General features: G+C 33.2%; 5 protein-coding genes across 5 annotated transcripts in view; 4 read left to right on the top strand and 1 right to left on the bottom strand.

Moving 5' to 3' along the window:
* LOC122527755 overlaps positions 1-2,036 on the top strand; it is a 6,201-nt gene extending 4,165 nt beyond the window's left edge. Inside the window, exon 5 of the mRNA XM_043652235.1 lies at positions 1,971-2,036. Within this exon, the coding sequence (XP_043508170.1) occupies positions 1,971-2,036 (66 nt within the window). The remainder of the gene's footprint in view (positions 1-1,970) is intronic.
* Positions 2,037-8,023: 5,987 nt separating this feature from the next.
* On the top strand, positions 8,024-13,409 carry LOC122527754. The gene is made up of 5 exons (XM_043652234.1): positions 8,024-8,119; positions 8,190-8,596; positions 8,678-8,777; positions 13,051-13,152; positions 13,218-13,409. Exons 1-5 carry the CDS (start codon positions 8,024-8,026, stop codon positions 13,407-13,409), a joined length of 897 nt encoding a protein of 298 aa, XP_043508169.1.
* Positions 8,783-9,865, top strand: LOC122527776. The gene is made up of 3 exons (XM_043652269.1): positions 8,783-8,945; positions 9,011-9,166; positions 9,787-9,865. The coding sequence occupies exons 1-3, from the start codon at positions 8,868-8,870 to the stop codon at positions 9,850-9,852; spliced, it is 300 nt and encodes a 99-aa protein (XP_043508204.1). The 5' UTR covers positions 8,783-8,867; the 3' UTR covers positions 9,853-9,865.
* A 238-nt stretch (positions 13,410-13,647) lies between the features above and the next one.
* Positions 13,648-18,885, top strand: LOC122527788. Its single transcript, XM_043652285.1, has 8 exons — positions 13,648-13,672; positions 15,368-15,475; positions 15,533-15,633; positions 16,229-16,635; positions 17,445-17,544; positions 18,143-18,244; positions 18,559-18,714; positions 18,785-18,885. Exons 1-8 carry the CDS (start codon positions 13,648-13,650, stop codon positions 18,848-18,850), a joined length of 1,065 nt encoding a protein of 354 aa, XP_043508220.1. The 3' UTR covers positions 18,851-18,885.
* LOC122527769 (DNA-binding protein D-ETS-4-like) overlaps positions 15,366-22,826 on the bottom strand; it is a 48,164-nt gene continuing 40,703 nt past the window's right edge. Inside the window, exon 7 of the transcript XR_006306408.1 lies at positions 15,366-15,418. The gene's annotated coding sequence lies outside the window, so the exon portion shown is untranslated. The remainder of the gene's footprint in view (positions 15,419-22,826) is intronic.

Below are 22,826 nucleotides of genomic sequence, written 5' to 3'. Positions count from 1 at the left end.
AGTGATTGGTTACAAAATTACACAAATTTGTGCAACTATTAGCATTACTTTGCTGTTCCTGCCCTTGTTGTACGCGATTTACTTGCGATCGGACGACATCGAAGTAGTTTCAACGTCTGTCGGCCAATCGATATGTATGATTCAAAGTATCATTCAAACAGTTATATGTTTCAGCAAGTATGACACTTTACAAGTAAGTATCTGTTCACTCTCTCTCGTCTTTTACGTAAAAGGTTCGATAATTTAGGCAATAATGGTTTGCAGCGTGTAATCGAAGAGCTGCGGACTAGCATCAGAGAGGCCAAACAATACGAAAGGGAAATCTTTTACACGTATCTGGCGAGGTGTAATGTCTTTTACGGAAGTTACATTGCTGGTACTTATTCGATGGTGTTAATATATATATACGGGCCAATAATCTTTCCACTTCACTCTATAATACACGCAGAATATCCATTTGATGTTAATCGCACGTTAGTGAGCGCTATCGTACGCGCTCATCAGAGTATCGCTTTTAGCCAATGTTGCGCGCACGTATGCTTGTCCGTGTTCGGAGCGCTTCTAATCTGGTTTATAGCCGCGAGATTCGAATGTTTGGCATTGGATATGCAGAGAAGCACGGACATTCGAATGATGAGCATTTGCATTGGAAAACAATTACGCTTGAAGAGGTAAGAATAATGTTTAACTGCGGGTAAAATGAACGTACGAGGCATTTTCCTCTTTCAGATACTCGGAAGACGTGATCAATTGCTTTCGTTTAATGGTACTGTATGTTATAATAGCATGCATGTTCGTCATGACTTTAGCTGCCATAGCAATAGCCATGGTAAGTGATGTTTATTATTAGACTGCGGATTTTTATGCATTAATAAGAAATTTAAGAGCGCGAAAATGCAAAGAATGTGCACAGTACGTAAAAATATATAAAACAACAATAATAGATTGTAACAATAACATTTCTTTAACTGTGTTTATAAAGATACAAAATTGCATAAAGAACCGCACACATTCGAGACCGATGGCACATTGTCTTTAATTTCCAGTACAATATAAGCATATTTTAACATGATCTTTGTTAAAAGAAGACTGTCATGAAACTTGTATATTTCGCTATTTTTATACGTCAACGACTGTGCTTACAGCATGGTTTTTCGTATATTTCTTTATTTTTAAACAGTATTAAAACCAATCTTTATAAAATGTTTTGGAGAATCTCACTTTGGTGTTAACTTCACTGATATCCGATCCCAACAACTGAAATAAAATTGATTTCAGTGTTTTTTACTGCGGTGTAGAAATATTAGATGACGCAAACCATGGACTAATAATTTATTTTACAAATAGAATACGCCGCTGACAGTAAAAGTGGCGTTCACAGGCCGCAGCGTTGCTCTACTTATGTACGTTTACCTGTACGCGTGGCCAGCTGATTATATGAAAGAGAAGGTATTCATTCGTCGACTATATTGTTTTAATTGTAGCCGATCTTTAATCTTCTAGCTCTTTGCAGAGCTTAAGCGTTTCACGGAGCGTGTACGATATAACGTGGTACGAAGAGACCGTAGGAATACAAAAGGATCTACTGAATATCTTGGTATATCAAAAGCCAGTGACATTTTCCATCAATTGTCTAGTGCCAGAGCTTTCATTGGCCTACTTTTGCACGGTAGGTCGATTGTACTTAACTGTTGAACATCGACTGAACGATTTGCATCCACAGAATATAACTATAAATCATCAGAAACCACATGACTTTTTGAAATGTACCAACGATTCGATAATCGTCTGACATTCGTAATAGCAGACTTCTGCGTTTTTAAATATAGACTTTTAGCATTTGTTTATTAATTCTTTTCATCTCTCAATGTTATTTTCGAAGCTATCCTGATTGCTGCAAGTCCTTCGGTCATCACTAAAAATTTGATCTAGCGTGATAAACAGATAAGAGATTGATGTTCTCGTTTCAGTACTTGTCGAATACTCTTTCATTCTGTACTGCTTTGCGTGCTATACTAGACAAGAATGCAACATAAATATATTTAAGAAGTGTCATGATGCTCATCGTCAAGATACTCATGATTATAACAAATAGTAAAATTATAGCAATTATTAATAAATCGATCATTCGTAATATCGATGTTCCGTTATTAGTGAAAATAAATGCATTAGAAATCATTCGTTGGAACAAAATTTTTTGCATGAATGCGATGCACAATTCTTGAAACAATTGTAACGTAGAAGAGGAACTCACTTTTGATCGCATAACGTAGGTAAACGACAATGAGGTAAACTTATTATTCATATAGTATCACCATACAACGTTTTTATGTTAGAAAATTGTGTTTAGACTTCTTATTAACGTCATGTTTACCATGAAATTTACTGAGCTTAATTTTTACTATGATCAAAAAATGGCGAACATTTTTATTTTTCCCGAATTCCTTCGAGTTAATCCTTTTGGAGTTTAAAATTATTAAAAATATAAATATTTAATATATATTTAAATGTAAAATTTATTCAAATATGTAAAATTCTTTTGAATGTTTAATATTCTCTCTGAATCTGTAATAAATAAACCCATGTTTCGTTACTAATCATCAGTACTCTAATACAGATTACTATTACATATATATACGTATGTATATACCGATAATTAAATTTTTTCAAACTTTCCCATTTTATATATGTACTGTATGATCCGTTTCATTATAGATAATTCTTTTTAGAAATATATTGAATACTCCCACTCTCTCTGTACTAGGCGCGGCTGACCCAATACGCATTTCTACTACTTCAACTACTACGACGATCATTTAAAAGATTCCACTATACACTGACTGCACGAATAACAATTACATTGCATACCAAACTCCTATCAATTTAAACACGATTCATGGACGTCTAATGCGCGCAGTAATTATAACTTCAGTAATAACAATAATAATAACTGTTTTAAAACATACATTCAGCACTGACTGAATACAATTTCTTACATTTTAACAACTGTGTCACTTGTAACTGTACATCGCATGTCGTCCGTTTTTTACCCTTTGTCATATAAATGCTAGTACACACCGGAGAACGTTACATAATACACGTGTACTCTTACGACTTACTCATTCCTCACGAACATACGGTCCAATAACGACGATTGCTCCTCAAAAAATCTAGTACTAGTGAGAACTCCACGATAGACTGAACGTAGAATGTAATGTACCTGCGCTGTATTGCAGTTCCAAGATATAGATATTGATTCCAACTCTTAATACCGTTTCTTTGTACGTGATTAATAACGCACCCTCCATTATGTATAACGCAGTAATTATGCGTAATTACAGTCACTCAGTACGTGCAGTAAAAGCGGAAGTACACCATCCCTTAACATATCGTTCCCGGTTGTGTGATGATTTATTAAATTTGCTGCAATAACGTCTATAATTACTCAGAGAGATGGAATGGTATAACCTGTACATAAGCTGCTGTTACATCAGTTAAATTTCAGTTTCACGTTCGTTGCAATTATGTTGAAACAAGTGACTCCAGAGAAAGCATTCAGCATTACTCGGTTGTCCGTGGCACTTAGTTTCTGCTGGCCACTTCCAATGAACAGCAGCAGAAATCAAATCTTCGGTTACAAAGTGGCGCAGATCTTTTCAATCATTAACGGTGCCTTATTACTTCCGCCTAGCTTCTATGCCATTTATATGCGGTCGGATGATATCGAGATTGTTTCGAAATGTATCACCCAGTCGATATTGCAGATTCAATGTATCGTTCAAACAGTTATATGCTTCTGCAAGCATGACACTCTGCAAGTAAGTCGCTACTCATTATATCTCATTATTCTTCGTATTTGGGATTCTTTGTCTCAAGAGTGAATTACAGCGCATAGTCGACGAGCTGTGGACTTGCGTCAGAGAGGCACAACCATACGAGAAGGAGATCTTTCGCATGTATATTGCTAGATGCGGCCGCTTCTACGGAAGTTATATTGCGTGTGCATACATAGTCATGATTTTTTACGTGTACGGACCCCTGTTTTTTCCAATTATTCAAATATTTTACGTGGAATATCCGTTTGACGTTAATCGCACGTTGATAAATGTTGTGACGCGTACGCATCTAATTATCGCCTGCCAGCAATCCTGCGCTCACGTATGTGTATGCGTATTCGGAGCTTTTCTTATTTGGTTTACGGCAGCAAAATTCGAATGTTTAGGCGTGGAAGTACAGAGATGCAAGTTGGATATTCGTATGCTGGCTGTTTGCATTGAGAAACAACTACATTTAAGAAGGTAATGATTACATCTGGAATAAATACGATGCACTTGTGGTCATCATATGTGATGGTTATATCTTTCCCATTTTCGTTTTTTTTTTTTTTTTTAGATACGCGGAAGATGTGATGAGCTGTTTTGGTTTCATGATATTTTTTGTTATAATAACATGCACGTTACTGATGACGTTAACTGCCATTATTATGGTCATGGTAAATAGTATGCAAGAAGAGAATGTTTTTTGAATAGCACGAACTGACAGCGTTATTTGTTACTAAAAAGTTTCGTTACTGGTGAAATTGCCGTTTGCATGCGGGGTTCTCGTCTATCTCACGTATCTTTACATGTACACATGGCCAGCTGATCATATGAAAGACATGGTATACATAGTGGCTAAATTAATTATTAACGTGTAAGTTGCATTTTCATTTTCTATAATTCGCAGAGTCTAAGCATTTCACGTAGCGTATACGAGTTAAAGTGGTACGATGAGACGGTAAAAGTGCAAAAGGATCTGCTGAACGTGTTGGTATGTCAAAGCCCGATGACTCTTTCTATCAATTTTCTAGTACCGGAGCTGTCTTTACGTTATAACTGTACGGTAAGCCGAATCAGCAACCAAATTTCAACTGAATGATTTTTGTTTGGAATAAGAAGTACTTTCTGGTTTTTATTAGTATTAGTCTCTAATTTAGTGTGGTCAAAGTGACGTTCTTTATGCAGTTTTTATAGATTTACTGTTGTGCATTTTAACACGTTCAATGTGGGACGATTTTTACAATTCCATTACGAAGTTACAAAAGTATGAGAAAGTTTTTATTTTTTCGTTCAATGTATTTCGAGGTGATTGATATTCAATGATATTTAATCGTCGTTATTTAGTGAAAAATAATTTTAAAAATAATGATATCTATACAGGTATAAGTTCACAAGTTAAAGAACTGCATAAAGTTCAGGTAAATATACATGTTTCGTAGTCTTTATTTTATTATAATCTTTTCACGTTCCTTACACGCTGGTTTCTCTAAAATAAATTTTGTATTTTAATCATCGGTCATTTTCAGCGTTAAATTATAACATTTATCTACAATTTTGCTTTTTTTTTGCAATTTGGATATTGGAGACTTTCTTATTGCTGCAAATCATTCAATTGTTGTTCATAAATTTACCGAAGGTTGTATGAATACGGTAATTTTTCAGTACGTGTCCAATGCTCTGTCCATGTGTACCGCTCTACGTGCTATTCTAGATGACGATGCAGCATAGCTGCGTTTAAAAAGTATCTTAAATATCCTAGAGATATTTAGAAAATAGAAAATTGTAGTAGTAATAAATAAACTCGGTAATTATCGATGTATTTTATATTGACGAAAATATAGAAATTAGAACTGTATTTGTTAGGACTATATATTGGTACACAGATATAGCATAATTATTAAGCCAAAGGAAGGAATCAAAGTGAACTCGCCGTTGAATGTATAGATAAACGTATGTAAGTGACATGAATGTATAAAAACGTTTACGTGTATCTCTACCATGTAATACGATATAATTTGCAAATATGTTCTATAAAATTTTATAACATACATTTGCAGGTATTTTATAACATTTTATAAGCTAAATATATTATATATTATAATTATAACATATAATATATTATAATTATAAATATATTATAATTTGCATAGATTTATGAAATGTTTATATCAACAGGTACGTACTTTTTTATTTTACTCTTCATTTTCATTTTCGTTACTTTTCCTTTGTATACTCTTTCCTCCTCTTGCGTACAAATTTTTTCCGTTGGTTACGAATATATTTACCGTCGCATGACTTACTGTGAACGCAAATTATTGGTTAACGTGTGACGTATAATATTGTCTCTGGATATATGTATTTGTAGTGCAAATTTTAGACTGTTATCTACTCACATTTATTTATATGTTTGTATTGAAATCTGCTTCATTGTTACGAAATGGTTTTTTTAAATTATTTTTCTAAATTTACAGAGAAATCTGAAAAATGGCAAATTCCGAATTTAGAGCAATACTTGGGAGGTTTTTCCGAGTTTGAAGAGGGAAAAATAATTAATTGTAAATTTCCAGAAGCACGCGTTTACACATTTCTGTATCTGTCTTTTTGCCTTTTCTAGAGTGGGACTTTATTTATCCAAAACAGAATGGGATTATGACGATTCGGCTGACTGGATTGTTCAAATAATCAGGAAGTCTATTGATTCTTCTTTTCAGTATCGTTGCATGAAAACTGATGTTCATAAACTGGATTTATACTCATTTCTATGTTGTCACATTAATTAAAATAGACATGTCTGAAAGGTAGTTTCACAAATGATTTTATAGAAGAGACTGTCTCTCAAACTTTTCCTATTTAATATATATATATATATATATATATATATATATATATATATATATATATATATATAAAGAATATAAAAATATATTAAATTTTATATATATACAAATTATATAAATTAATATAAGAGTATATATAATAAATAATATTATATAAAAATACAATAAATAATTAAAATAACATTATATACAAATATAAATATACAATATCTATTATACATAAATAATATAATACATATAAATATAAATTACATAAAAATATATACACTGTATGTTCTGTTTTATTACAGATATTTCTTTTTGGAATGTATTATATGCACCCTCTCTCTCTCTCTCTCTTTCTGCTTGTATACTAAGCGGCTACTACTATACTTACTTCTACTACTGCACGTGTACGACGATTATTTAAAAGTTTCAGTAATATACTGACTGCATGAATATCAGTTGCATTGCACAGCAAACACACTTTACGTCTATAAATCTAATCATGTCTCATAGACGTGTAATGCGCGCAGTAATTAAAACTTTAGTAATAATTGTTTTAAAACATACATCCAGCACTGACTGAATACAATTTCCGACATTTTAACAATTGCGTCACTTGTAACTGTCTATCGCCTGTTGGCTGTTTTCTTCTCTTTGTTACATAAATGCTAGTCATAATTAACACACCCGAGAACGTTACAAAATACACGCGTATACTTACGACATATTCACTTCTCACGAACATATGGTCTAACAATAACGATTCGTCCTCAAAAAATCTAGTATCGATAGATATAGTCCTCCTCACATCACAAGAAAGAATTCCACGATAGACTGAACATAGAATGTAATGTAGCTGCGCTGTATTGCATTTCCAAGAAAAGATTTATGTTACAGATATTGATTCCGATTCTTAATACCGTTTCTTTGTACGTGTTTAATAACGCACCCTCCATTATGTATAACGCACGAAACAATAATTATGAGTAATTACAGTGACTCAGTATGTGCAGTAAAACGCACACCGGATGTATACCGTCCCTCAACATATCGTTCCCAGTTGTGTGATGATTTATTAAATTTGCTGCAATAACGTCTACAATTATTCAGAGAGATGGAATGGTATAACCTGTACATATGGTGCTGTTACATCAGTTAAATTTTAGTTTCACGTTCGTTGCAATTATGTTGAAACAAGTGACTCCAGAAAAAGCAATCAGCATTACTCGGTTTTCCGTGGCACTTAGTTTCTGCTGGCCACTTCCAATGAACAGCAGCAGAAATCAAATCTTCGGTTACAAAGTGGCGCAGATCTTTTCAATCGTTAACGTTACCTTATTACTTCTGCCTTGCTTCTATGCAATTTATTTGCGCTCGAATGATATGGAGATTGTTTCGAAATGTATCAGCCAGTCGATATGCCAGATTCAATGTATCGCTCAAACAGTTATATGCTTCTGCAAGCATAACACTCTGCAAGTAAGTCGATACTCATTATTTCTCATTGTTCTTCGTATTTAGGATTCTTTGTCTCAAGTGTAAATTACAGCGCATAGTCGACGAGCTGTGGACTTGCGTCAGAGAGGCACAACCATACGAGAAGGAGATCTTTCGCATGTATATTGCTAGATGCGGCCGCTTCTACGGAACATATATTGCGTGTGCATACACAATCACGATTGTTTACGTGTGCGGACCCCTGTTTTTGCCAATTGTTCATGTAATTTACGCGGAATATCCGTTTGACGTTAATCGCCCGTCCATGACTGCTGTGGTACGTGCGCATCAAATTATCGTCTCCCATCAATGCTGCGCTCACGTATGCATATGCGTGTTCGGAGCATTTCTAATTTGGTTTACGGCAGCGAGATTCGAATGTTTAGGCGTAGAAGTACAGAGATGCACGGATATTCGTATGCTGGCTGTTTGCATTGAGAAACAATTACGTTTAAGAAGGTAACGATTGCATCTGGAATAAATACTATGTACTTATGCTCATTGATGGCTGTATCTTCCCTTTTCTCCTTTTTTTTTTAGATACGCGCGAGATGTGATCAGTTGTTTTCGTTTCATGATATTTTTTGTTATAATGACGTGCTCGTTAGTCATGACGCTATGTGCCATCTTAATGATCATGGTAAATAGTATGCAACAGGTGATTGTCGTTTGAATAACACGAATTGACAACGTTATTTGTTATCAGAATACTTCGTTACTGGTGAAACTCATGTTTTCATTCATCGCTTTCTTCTTTCTTTTATATCTTTACATGTACGCGTGGCCAGCTGATCACATGAAAAACATGGTATACATGGTCGATAAATTAATTATTAACGTGTAAGTTATATTTTCATTTTCTATAATTCGCAGAGTCTAAGCATTTCACGTAGTGTATACGAATTAAAGTGGTACGATGAAACGGTAAGAATGCAAAAGGATCTACTGAACGTGTTGGTATGTCAAAGCCCCTTAAAACTTTCCATCAGTTTTCTAGTACCGGAGCTGTCTTTACGTTATTACTGTACGGTAAGCCGAATCAGCAATCAAATTTCAATTGAATGATTTTTGATTGGAATAAGAAGTACTTTCTGGTAATTTGGTACCGATGTAGTCAAAGTGACGTTCTTTATGCAGTTTTTATGGATTTGTAGTATAGATTTGTAGTTACAGAGTGTGCATTTTAACACGTTCAATGTGGGACGAATTTTACAATTTCATTCTGCAGTTGCAAAAGTTTAAGTAATTTTTCTTTTTCGTTTATATTTCAATGTATTTTGAGATGATTGATGTTTAATGATATTTAATCATCATTGTTTAACGAAAAATAATTTCAATAATAATAATGTCTATATACCTATAACTTCACACGGTCATGTTAAAAAACTGCTAGTTCGGTTAAATATATAAGTTTCGTGGTCTTTATTCTATTACAAACTTTTCACGTTCCTTACACGTTGGTTTCTCTAAAATATATTTTGTACTTTAGTCGTCAGTAGTTAAATGGATTAATTATCAATAATGGACAATTATATCTATAATTTTGCTTTTTTTCCAATTTGGATATTAGAGACATTCTTATTGCTGTAAATCATTCAATTGTTGTTCATAAATTTATCGAAGGTTGTATGAATATGGTAATTTTTCAGTATGTGTCCAATGCTCTGTCCATGTGTACCGCTCTACGTGCTATTCTAGATAAGAATGTAGCATAGCTGTATTTAGAAATTATCCTAAATATCCTAGTTACATTACGTAAATAGAAAACTATAGTAGTAATAGATGAACTCGGTAACTATAGATGTATTTTTTATTGACGAAAATAAAGAAATTAGAACTGTACTTGCTAAGACAAAATTTTTCTACACAGTTATAGCATAATTATTAAGCCAAAGGAAGAAAATAAGGTAAACTCGCCCTTGGATGTATAGATAACGTATGTAAGTGGCATGACATATAAAATCATTTATGTGTATCTCTATGATATAATGCGATATAATTTGCAAGTATATTCTATAAGATTTTATAACATATATTTGCAAGGTATTTTATAACATTTCATAAGCTAAATATATTATATATTATAATTATAACATATTATAATATATTATAATTATAAATATATTATAATTTGCTTAGATTTATGAAATGTTTATGCCAACACGTACTTTTTTATTTTATTCTCCATTTTCATTTTCTTTACTTTTTACTTTCTATATTCTTTCCTCCTCTTGTCTACAAATTTTTCTCTGTTAGTTACCAAAACATTAACCGTCGCATGACTTACTGTGAACGTAAATTATTGGATTCACGTGTGACGTATAATATTATCTCTAGATATATATACTTGTAGTGCAAATTGTAGACAGTCATCAATTTACATTTATTTGTCTGTTTGTATTGAAATCTACTTCATTGTTGACAAATGGAGTAGATTTTTTTTAAAATTACTTTTCTAAATTTACAGAGAAATCAGGAAAATGACAAATTCCGAATTTAGAACAATTCGGGAGGTTTCTCCGAGTTTGAAGAGAGAAAAATAATTAATTGTAGATTTCCAGAAGCACGTGTTTACACATTTCTGTATCTGTCTTTTTGACTTTTCTACAGTGGGGCTTCATTCATTTATTCAAAACAGAATGGGAGTAGGACGATTCGGCTGACTGGATTGTTCGAATAATAGAAGTCTATCAACTTTTCTTTTCAGTATCGTTTCTACACTTGCATGACAACCGATGTTCGTAAAACTGGATTTATACTCATTTCTATGTTGTCGCATAAATTCATATAGACGTGTCTGAAAGATAGTTTGACAAGTGATTATCGAAAAGAAACATTCTTTTTAACTCTTCCTATATATACATGTAAATTATATAAACTGATATAATAATATATATAATAAACAATAATATATACAAATAAAGTAATAAAATAAAATAACATTATATATATTAAAATAACATTATAAATATAAGTTATATTAAAATATATACACTGTATGTTCCGCTTCAATACAGACATTTCTGGTTGGAAATGTATTATATGCACTCTCTCTCTCTCTCTCTGTTTGTATAATATGCGGCTGACTGCATAAGTACTCCTACTACTGCACGTGTACGACGATTATTTCAAAGCTTCAGCCATATACTGATTGCATGAATATCAATTGCATTGCACAGCAAACCCACTTTACGTTTATCAATATAAACATTTCTCATAGACGTGTAATGCACGCGGTAATTAAAACTTTAGTAATAATAATTGTTTTAAAACATACATGCAGCACTGACTGAATACAATTTCTGACATTTCAACAAATGCGTCACTTGTAACTGCCCATCGCCCGCTGTCTGTTTTCTTTTCTTTGTTAGATAAATGCTAGTCATAACTAACATACCCGAGAACGTTATAAAATATATACGTGTATATTTACAACTTATTCACTTCTCACGAACATATGGTCTAATAATAACGGCTTGTCCTCAAAAAATCTAGTATCGATAGATATAGTCCTCCTCACATCACGAGTAAGAACTCCACGGTAGACTGAACGTAGAATGTAATGTACCTGCGCTATATTGCATTTTCAAGAAAAGGTTTATGTTACAGATATTGATTCCGATTCTTAATAGCGTTTCTTTGTACGCGTTTAATAACGCATCCTCCATTATGTATAACGCACGGAACAATAACTACGAGCAATTACAGTGACTCAGTATGTGCAGTAAAACGCACAGCGGATGTATACCATCCCTCAACATCCATCGTTCCCAGTTGTGTGATGATTTATTAAATTTGCTGCAATAACGTCTACAATTATTCAGAGAATTGGAATGGTATAATCTGTACATATGGTGTTGTTACAGCTGTTAGATTTCAGTTACATGTTCGTTGCAATTATGTTGAAACAAATGACTCCAGAAAGAGCATTCAGCATTACTCGGTTCTCCGTGGCACTTAGTTTTTGCTGGCCACTTCCAATGAACAGCAGCAGAAATCAAATCTTCGGTTATAAAGTGGCGCAGATCTTTTCAATTGTTAACGTTACCTTACTGATACTGTTTCTCTTCTACGCCATTTATTTGCGGTCTGGTGATATCGAGATTGTTTCGAAATGTATCGGTCAGTCGATATTGCAGATTCAATGTATCGTTCAAACAGTTGTATGCTTCTGCAAGCATGACACTCTGCAAGTAAGTCGATACTCATTATTTCTCATTGTTCTTCGTATTTAGGATGTCTCAAGTGTAAATTACAGCGCATAGTCGACGAGCTGTGGACTTGCATCAGAGAGGCACAACCATACGAGAAGGAGATCTTTCGCATTTATATTGCTAGATGCGGCCGCTTCTACGGAACTTATATTGCGTGTGCATACACAATCACGATTTTTTACGTGTACGGACCCCTGTTTTTGCCAATTATTCACATATTTCACGTGGAATATCCGTTTGACGTTAATCGCACGTTGATGAATGCTGTGACGCGTGCTCATCTAATTATCGCCTGCCAGCAATCCTGCGCTCACGTATGCGTATGCGTGTTCGGAGCTTTTCTAATTTGGTTTACGGCAGCAAGATTCGAATGTTTAGGCGTGGAAGTACAGAGATGCACGGATATTCGTATGCTGGCTGTTTGCATTGAGAAACACCTACGTTTAAGAAGGTAACGATTACATCTGGAATAAATACAATGTACTTATGGTCATTGACGGCTGTATCTTTCTCTTTCTGCTGTTTTCCATAGATACGCGCGGGATGTGATGAGCTGTTTTCGTTTCATGATATTTTTTGTGATAATAACATGCACGTTAATGATGACGTTAAGTGTCATCATTATGGTCATGGTAAATAGTATGGCAAGAAGAGAGTGTTTTTTGAATAGCACGAATTGACAGCGTTATTTGTTACTAGAAAATTCCATTACTGGTGAAATTACCGTTTGCATCCGGCGTTCTCGTCTTTCTCATGTATCTCTACATGTACACTTGGCCAGCTGATCATATGAAAGACATGGTATACATGGTGGCTAAATTAATTATTAACGTGTAAGTTATATTTTCATTTCCTATAATTCGCAGAGTCTAAGCATTTCACATGGCGTATATGAGTTAAAGTGGTACGATGAAACGGTAAGAATGCAAAAGGATCTGCTGAAGGTCTTGGTATTTGAAAGCCCCGAAAAGCTTTCTGTCAATTTTCTAGTACCGGAGCTGTCTTTACTTTATTACTGTACGGTAAGCCGAATCAACAATCAAATTTCAATTGAATGATTTTTGTTTGGAATAAGAAATACTTTCTGGTAATTTAATACTAAAGTGGTCAAGGTGGTCAAGTATGCAGTTTTTATAGATTTGTAGTTAGAGGTTGTGCATTTAACACGTTCAATGTGGGACGATTTTTACAATTCCATTCTGCAGTTGCAAAAGTTTAAGAAATTTTTCTTTTTCGTTTTAACGAGAAATAATTTTAATAATAATGATGTCTATATACCCATAACTTCACACGGAGATGTTAAAGAACTGCATAAAGTTCAGTTAAATATATAAGTTTCGTGGTCCTTATTTTATTATAAACTTTTCACGTTCCTTACACGTTGGTTTCTCTAAAATAAATTTTGTATTTTAGTCGTCGGTACTTAAATGGATTAATTATAACAATTATCTGTAATTTTGCTTTGTTTTGCAATTTGCATATTGGAGATATTCTTATTGCTGCAAATCACTCAATTGTTGTTCATAAATTAACCGAAAGTTGTATGAATATGGTAATTTTTCAGTATGTGTCCAATGCTCTGTCCATGTGTACTGCTCTACGTGCTATTCTAGATAAGACTGTAGCATAGCTGTATTTAGAAAGTATCCTAAATATCTTAATTATATTTAGAAAATACAAAACTATAGTAATAATAAATGAACTCGGTAAATATAGATGTATTTTTTATTGAAGAAAATAAAGAAATTAGAACTGTACGTGTTGGAACAAAATTTTGATACAGATGTAGCATAATTATTAAGCCAAATGAAGAAAACAAAGTGAACTCTCCCTTGAATGTATATAAGTGACATGACTGTATAAAATCATTTAGTATCTCTAAGATATAATACGATATAATTTACTAATTTGAAATATATTCTATAAGATTTTATAACATATATTTGCAAGGTATTTTATACCATTTTATAAGCTAAATATGTTTGTATAGATTTATGAAAGACTTATGTCAATATGTACGTACTTTTCTTTATTTTATTCCTTTTTTTTATTTTCTTTACTTTTCTTCTCTGTATTCTTTCTTCCTCCTTTGTATAAATTTTTCTCTCTTTATTTACGGATATAATCACCATCACATGACTTACTGTGAAAGCAAATTATTGGTTCACGTGTGGCTTATAATCTCTACATATATATGTTTGTAACGCATAAATTTTAAACTGAAATCAATTTACATTTATTTGTTTTTTTGTGTTGAAATCTACTCCATTGTTGCGATTATTCTATATGTAGTAGATCCAAGAAACGAGAAAATTATCTTACCACTCTTTTTTAAAAATAATGCCACCTCCGTTATTATCTTCCATCGGCCAATTTTCTTGAAATAATTTGATTTTCATGGTGAATTATATAATAAGCACACTCGAAGCTCTTCACAAATTTTAATTGATTGCTTAATATGATATGTTCGAGAAAAATGAACGTGCGAGATATACTTCTCGAAAATAGAAGACAAACGTTGTTATGCGAGGGTTAAAACTGACTGAAGTATGCAACAGCGTATGAAACACTGCACTCGGCGATAAAGTCTTTGCAGGTTGCTTTCTTCTCTCTTCCGTACAACTATCGCGAGTATACTATTCAACACTACGTATAGAACAATTTTTTTTGTGGATGCTTCCCACTGTATCGAGCCTTTATGAATATTCATTTTCATGCATAATAATCAAGCTTCGCGTGTATCTACCCTTGTAGCGTATCCCACCAACTCTATAATTATTGTTCTCGAGTGAATTTTTAATACGCGAAACCATATTTAATCACCGATAGATACGTTATTGTCTATTATTACGTTGCGTATAATTTATGAAACTTCCTGTTACGTATGTACGAGTGAATTTTACGTCGTATTCGTTCGGTTGCTTTCGATGGTGGATAATAATATTCTGTCTGTCGGGGAGCTATTACATCTCAATAAAATTAAAAGCCTTGCAAACTATGTCGAAACCGGAGACAGTCATCCACATTATTTGGCTGTGCGTGGTCATTACTTTTTGTTGGCCGCTTCCTGTCAGTAGCAGCAAACTTCGCGTTCTCGTTTTCAAGCTTCTAATAATCTGTTCAGGTATCAGCACTGGCATCATCGTTCTGTTATTGATATATACGACTTATTTGCATTTAGACAATTTCGTCATTTCCTCGAAGACGTTCTGTCTGTCGATATGCATAAGCCAGCATCCTATTCAGTCTTTTATGTACGTGGTCAACTACGGCTCTCTGCAAGTAAGTTACTGCTAGTTACACTTTTGCATTTAGACGTTGATTTAAATGAAATATTTGAGAGAAACGATTATTTAAATGACTGTACGTTGTTTTAATATGAAATAATACGAAATAATTATTGTTATAGTTACAGTTTTTTGCTACTGTTATAGCCGTAGTCCTTCGTAAAATAATATTAAAACGATGGCCAAATTAATCATTGAAACAATTAGTCTACTACTGACAAAAAGTTTGCCAATCAAACACAAGTGTGTGAAAGCATTCAGACACATTGACATCTTTCGCCTTCCCTACTTGAATCGAAATCGAATTTTATTTTTCCATGTACGTTGAACGAATGTAACGGCACTTCAGCCATAATTTCAATAATTTTAAATACCTCCGATTACTTGTGTTTTACCAAAAATTGTTTGATAGGTATAATAATATTTAAAAGTTATTTTATACTAGTATTGAAATCTTTTATACTAGTATTAAATGGTATTTAAATAACTGTGTGTCTCAAATTCGTCAAAAATCCTAATCTATGAAATCCAAACCGTTTTAGCCTTATAATTATACCAAATAGATACACCGTTTCGATTACCGATTGCAGCGTATAGTCGACGAAATGGTCGTCTGTTTTAAAGAGGCACGACAGTACGAGAGAGATATTTTCAGCAAGTATATCGCGAAATGTAACGTCTTTTACGGAGGGACTCTAATATTCGTATACATAACCGGGCTAGTTTTCGTGATGGGACCGGTCGCCTTGCCGATTGACTATCCATTAGAATGTGAATATCCATTTCGCGTTAATTACACGTCGATTATCATTTTCATATATTTCCATCAATCTTTCGTTTGCTTCCAATGCGCTGCCCATGTGTGCCTAAGCGCTTTCGGCGCGTTTCTACTTTGGTTCACCGCTGCGAGATTCGAATGTTTGGCCATGGAATTTCAGAACAGTTCAAATATCGACACGTTGATCGTTTGCATCAAGAAACAATTGCACTTAAGGAGGTAAAAAATCAGCATCTTGCAGTCAATTTGAACGAAATGGTTTTTTTTTTTAAATTGACTTTTCCAAATTTACAGCGAAATCAGAGAAATGACAAATTCTAAATTTCCGGAAGCACGCGTTTACACATTTCTGCATCTTTTTTTTTTTTTGCCTTTTCTACAGTGGGGCTTCATTTATTCAAAACAGAATGGGAGTGAGATGACTTGGGTGACTGGATCGTTCAAATGAAAGTCTATTGATTTTTCCTTTCAGTATCGTTTCTACACTCGCATGACAACTGATGTTCATAAAATTGGATTTATATTTATACTCGTTTCTGTGCTGCTGCATTAATTCAAATAGACGTGTCTGATCGAAAGGTGGCTTGACAAATGTTTTCAGTTTTCAGTTTCAAGATCTTTTTATGATATGGATAAACTATTTTCGTGCCACTTGGTATTAATAACTTGATTGAAGCGAAAGTGTCAGATATGTCTTTTTGATTTAGCAGCACGAACCACGAGCAGTTCGTATAATAGAATTTTGGTAAATTAAAGATTTTGGCGATGTCGGATAAATGGAGTCTTATTGTAAAAATATATAATAAAAGACGTATTCGTGTCTATTTTGCTAGACTGCAGTTAGCAGAAAAGACGATCAAATAAAAATAGTAGGCATATACGTGAAAATTGGATCCTTCATAAAGATAACTTTAATTTCAGCTGTTATCAATTTGAAAGAATTACCGAATTTCGGTCAAAAAACTGCATCGTTTGAATTGGCTGTTACAATGTTCTTAATTCAACGATGATGTAAATTTTTCTTTCAGATACGCGGAACAAGTGGTCAATTGTTTACGCTTTTTGGTACTGTACGCTATTTCGGTGGGCACTTGTGCTCTAACATTATGTGGTATTATTATGATCGTGGTAAGTAAATTTTCTGATATCTTGTATAATATAAAGAGCGTCGCAGTTTTCATGGTACAAGTGGTGATTCTACGTTTAAAAATAGAGGAAAGAGTAATATTTTCTTATTCAATCCTGTTGCCTTCGTTTGAATTTGTACTGGACAAAAATGAACGATCGACACGTAAATGTAAGTGAACAATATAATAGAATAGAATTTTTTTTATTTAACGCTTCGTTTCTAAGAAAATCGTGTCTGAGAAGTGCAACTTGAAAATTGTATAGCTAAATTTGGTTAATTCTGTCCTGGATAAAACTGAACGATCGTCACTCGATATTCTAAATGCAAATGAAATGTACTTGATATTCTAAATGTAAATGAAAAGTACAGTAAATGTATAAAATCTTTTCGTTTATCGTACAGTTTTTAAATAGACTTTAAATATATTTTGTTAAAAATTGGCATGCTTGATAAAATTAATATTCTCAGAAACGAATCATTCTTTGAAAAAATTGTATTCCATATTTTTCCACTTAGAATCAACCAGTATTCCATTACCATGAAAATTGGAACAACTTGTACAACATAACGAATTAACGATGCAATCTGTATGAACAGAATTCACCGCAGGTTGTAAAAACGCAGTTTATAACTATATCTGTTACTATGCTCATACAAGTTTATATGTTCGCGTGGCCAGCTGATTACATGAAGGAATGGGTAAATAATATTAAACTTATGAATTTATATTCAAGAAGGAGCTACGTTACAAAATATAAAAACGAGATTTTAATTCTCTTGAAGTTTAAATGAAAGACTTTTCATTTTAAACAAATTTTTCTCACGATTAGATTCGTAAGTAGAAGCTTAAATGAGATCATGGATTGTTACACAATTTTTTTTCCTACAAAGTTTTTCTCTCTATAACAGTAAGTTTTACAAAATCGATAATTTTTCATCGTTGGTTCAGTTATGCTCTTTCTTGCACTGGATACTTTGATCAGTCTTTCTAATTCTTTCGTTTCAACTTTTAGAGTATAAACGTTTCACGGAGCGTATACGATGGAAAATGGTATAAACAGTCGCTGAAGCTGCAAAAGATGTTTCTAAACGTGATGCTATATCAGAAACCGATAACTCTTTCGATCAGCTGCCTATTGGAAGAGCTTTCTTTGCGTTACTATTGTTCGGTAAGCTGTGTTCACGTTTGAATATTAATCACGACGAAACAAAGACAATAGTAAGTTGAAACTGTTTCAGTATGTCTCAAATGCCTTCTCTATCTTCACTGCCTTGCGAGTCGTAGTGGAAAATAAATCGGAATAGATGTGAACTGATTGTTGTCATAATTACGCGGTGAAAAATTTCGTTGTTATATCCATTGTTCGTTGAATATCTATTATAGCTATTATAGTTATATATGACATTATATTATAATTATATATTATATTATAGTTATATATATATCTATTATGCTTATATATATATAAGCAAAAAAAGGTCTTTTTATTTATGAATATTTTTTTTTAACTTCTCTGTGATCAGATTTCCATGCTTTTTCCTTTAATTCTCTTAGACCAGATAATTGACCGATCGATACCTCAGAACGTTAAAAAAAAAGTCTTATAAATATTTTTATGGGAAACATAAACATGCAAAAAGATGCATAAATAAATTGCGGAGGTTTATTTTATTTACATGAATTTGTGTTAAATTTTTAACAGAGTTATTATTTAAAGGGAACAGAATGCAATTATTGCTGTTAGATGTGCTATCTACTTATTAAAACTCATATATGCGATTTTTTTTAAAAAGAACAAAAATAGCCGAGATAATGGAAAAAAAGTATTTTCTGATTTTAATTCCTATTACTAGTAGCGCTGCTGTGCAAAACCTGAGTAAATCGATATAGTAGGATGTGACATGAAAATGGTAAAGGGCTCGGGTGATCCCCAAAACATAGGACACGAAAAACTATTGAATATCTGGTCTAATTAAACAATAGTTCTGCTATTATACATACAAAGTGTGTATTGCAAATTTTCGATCTTGATTTTGATAAAATTCCTCCGACATTCTCGACTGTTGGTAAGTTGGTACGAGAAGTTCGTTGTACGTTCGATAGATGCTCCAAGTATGCTCTTTGATATACATGTACTTCCAATACTTCAAAGCTATCGATATGTACGTTAAAGGGAGTAGAATTTAGGATTGAATAAATTTTATTTTAGACAAATCTTTTTTCTTCAAAAGCATAAAAAAAGCAAGCAATGTTGCAAAATTATTATTCTAATAAATTTTATAATTGTATTGCGAACAATTTTTGAACTACTCTGGCACAATAGCTTTATCAATAGTAAAAATATCTAAATTATTTTTCGAATATTTTAATATTTAAATATTCTGTTATCCAAACAGTAAATTATTTATACATGTTTTACGTGTTTGTCATAATTGAAAAGAGGAGCTTACTAAAATGCGAGACACGAAATATTATTAGGAAGACGACATGGAATACATAAGAAACTATGTTTATTACTTCGTTTCTTTGAACCAAATTTCAGTCAAGATCCGATTAAATGAACTCTTGCTTGAATATATTGAATATATTTACATATTTGAATCTGAACTCTTGTTACATATACGAAAAATGGTAAAGGGGAGAATTATAAACTCCCTAATTTCTATGAAAGATTCTATAAATTCTTTACACGATCCAATAAGTTTTCTACATACTTATTTTCATAGACATAATTTTTCCATAACAAACAAGGCAATGAAACAGGATATGTACAATTATCATTGTGAGAATCCATAAAACAATCTACAGCAAACAAGAATCGTGAGAACACGTCTTTTAAATAAAACTAAATATTAAAACAAAATATTGAAGACATTGAAAATAAATATTGAAATAAATAGCTTTCGTAGCTATGGAAATATTGAAATAAATATTGAAATAAATAGCTTTCGTAGCTATGGAAATAAATATTGAAATAAACAATGTATCCACTCTCTAGTTCAGTCCGTATTTGATTGTCGCTAATTGTATCTGGAGCAGTGGCGAACCAGGAAGGATAAGAAATCGTCAGAACGCGAGAAGATAGATCGCAGACTTAAGATTTTCACGGTGGTGGTTGAAAGAGCAAGAGGCCTGGCACTGGTGAAACGAGCGGTTCGTCTCGGGCCGATCGAGCCTCCCGATATCGCGGCCATACGATTTACTGTCATTCGCGCGTGCGAACACCAGCTTCTAGATAGAGAGAGGAGCTTCTTCCCCTCGGAATCGTAGCACCGATAGAAGCGCGCGGTTGCGTTATGTTGCCGCTAATTTGGATTTATGTTCGCATTCGCACGTCGTGGCCCCGTCGCTCGATGGCTCGCGCCGCCGCTGACAGAATCTCCGATCGAAACTCCCCCTTTTTTTTCTCTCTCCACCTTTGGTAGAAAATTCCCCGAATCGTCTCTCGCGATCGCGATGTTACGAAAGAGCAAGAATCATCGTGGAGCCCAAATCGAGATCGAACGATTGGATAGATGGCGATTCGTGACAATATCTCGTCGGAGATTATGTATGAGCAATCTGTTGATTCTTTTTTAAGGCGTTCGCAGCGAATTTTCAAGGGAAAAGTAGCAAGATGCGTTTTTCATAAAGTTGTCACTTTCACGATAGCCCAGGGTATGTTTCATTTATTCAGGTATAAATCATGGAGTTAGGTTCAATTGCACGGAATCAGATGCAATTTTAAATTTGCACAAGTGTTCTGTTTTGGATATTTTATATATTTTTACATACTTATTTCGTGAATTCCAAATTTTTTTACTTTCCCAAAAATCCATAAACATTCATAACTAGGTAAGAGATATCAGTTACGAGAAGATTCAAATTGAATGACAAAATATATTTGAAATCAATGAAATTTACTGTTTAGGTTCCGTTTCAATTGTTTATAGAACGTAAAAATTGTTTTCGTTTTATCCAAAATCATTACACTTTCTTGAAATACGGTAATTCGTATCTGTGTGCGCAGATTGTGTCAATCGTTGGATTAAATTCAATAGCCATTGCTCAAAATCTCTTCAGCATCTAGAGAAGTACAACTGCTTTCTCTTTGTCTACGACGTTGAATGACCCTGCGTAACTACAGTCATTGTATTCATTGGAATGTGAATTGCATTCATGTCTACGAAAAAAAAATCTACCGTTCTATTTAGAAAGAAGTCAACGACTCCGACGATTTAATGTGTATTGAAAGTCGGATTTTTTTTTTGAAACGATTTCTACTCTATTTCACGATATTTAGAAGCGCGATATCCAGAAATCTAACACGATACTAGTATACTTTTCTTGTTAATAGAAAAGATACGATCACACAGCCTATCGTACGATGCGCTTTCTGAAATTCCCCATTGACTTTCTTAGACAGCCCCGTATCGTTTCAATCGCCAACGACAACTTGCGCAACTAGTTCTCTACATACTCCTGTGATTATGCGATAGTGCTGGTAGAACGAAACGCCAGACCATCTAAATCTCCCGACGTACCTAATCGTTCACACAAAAGTCTGCACGTATCTCGAGATAAACAGAATGACTCCATTTATGTAAAATTTTGTATAACATAAAATAGAAAAAATAATTAATTGGAATTCGTATAATAGGAACCCATTGATTTCTTGCTCTACAGTAGAAGTCCATTTGTCAGAAGTTGTCGAAGGACAAACATTTTATATAATTGGATGTTTTTCGCTACCAATTACTTTTCATTCTCGTAATAGATCGCATAAATCACGTAATAAAGCAAAAGTTCAATCAGCTATTTACAATATCATATCACTTTTAGCAGAAATTTCTTAATTACGAAAATCCTATCTAAATGATTTATTTACAACAATTATTAGTTTCAAAACTTTTAATTGGAATTTAATTGTAATATCTAATAATCCTAAGACAAAACTGAGTTCTTTCATAGAAATTCTTGTGCAAATGTAACTTACCAAACAATGGATAACAGCTCATAACAGTAACCCACTGATGTATCACATCTTTTGCAATGAGAATGAAAAATGAAATTTTGATTAGAGAGGGTTAAAGGTCAATCCCTAGATTTTCACATCCTAGCCCTCGAAGAATTAATTTAAATAAGAAGAACAAGCCATACGTAACAATCTCACACGTGACCAACCGAACAACCAAGTTAAACCACAAAAAAAAAAAAAAAAAAAAAAAAAAAAAGAAAAAAACAAAAGGAAACGATCGAAATCGTGGAAAAAAAGGAAGTGGGAAAGAAATTTTCTCAGCT

Source organism: Frieseomelitta varia, unplaced genomic scaffold, assembly GCF_011392965.1.
Source record: "Frieseomelitta varia isolate USP_RPSP 00005682 unplaced genomic scaffold, Fvar_1.2 scaffold_231, whole genome shotgun sequence".
Lineage (NCBI taxonomy): Eukaryota > Metazoa > Arthropoda > Insecta > Hymenoptera > Apidae > Frieseomelitta > Frieseomelitta varia.
The sequence above is the reverse complement of the archived record's forward strand: the minus strand, read 5'-3'. Positions and strand labels throughout refer to the sequence as shown.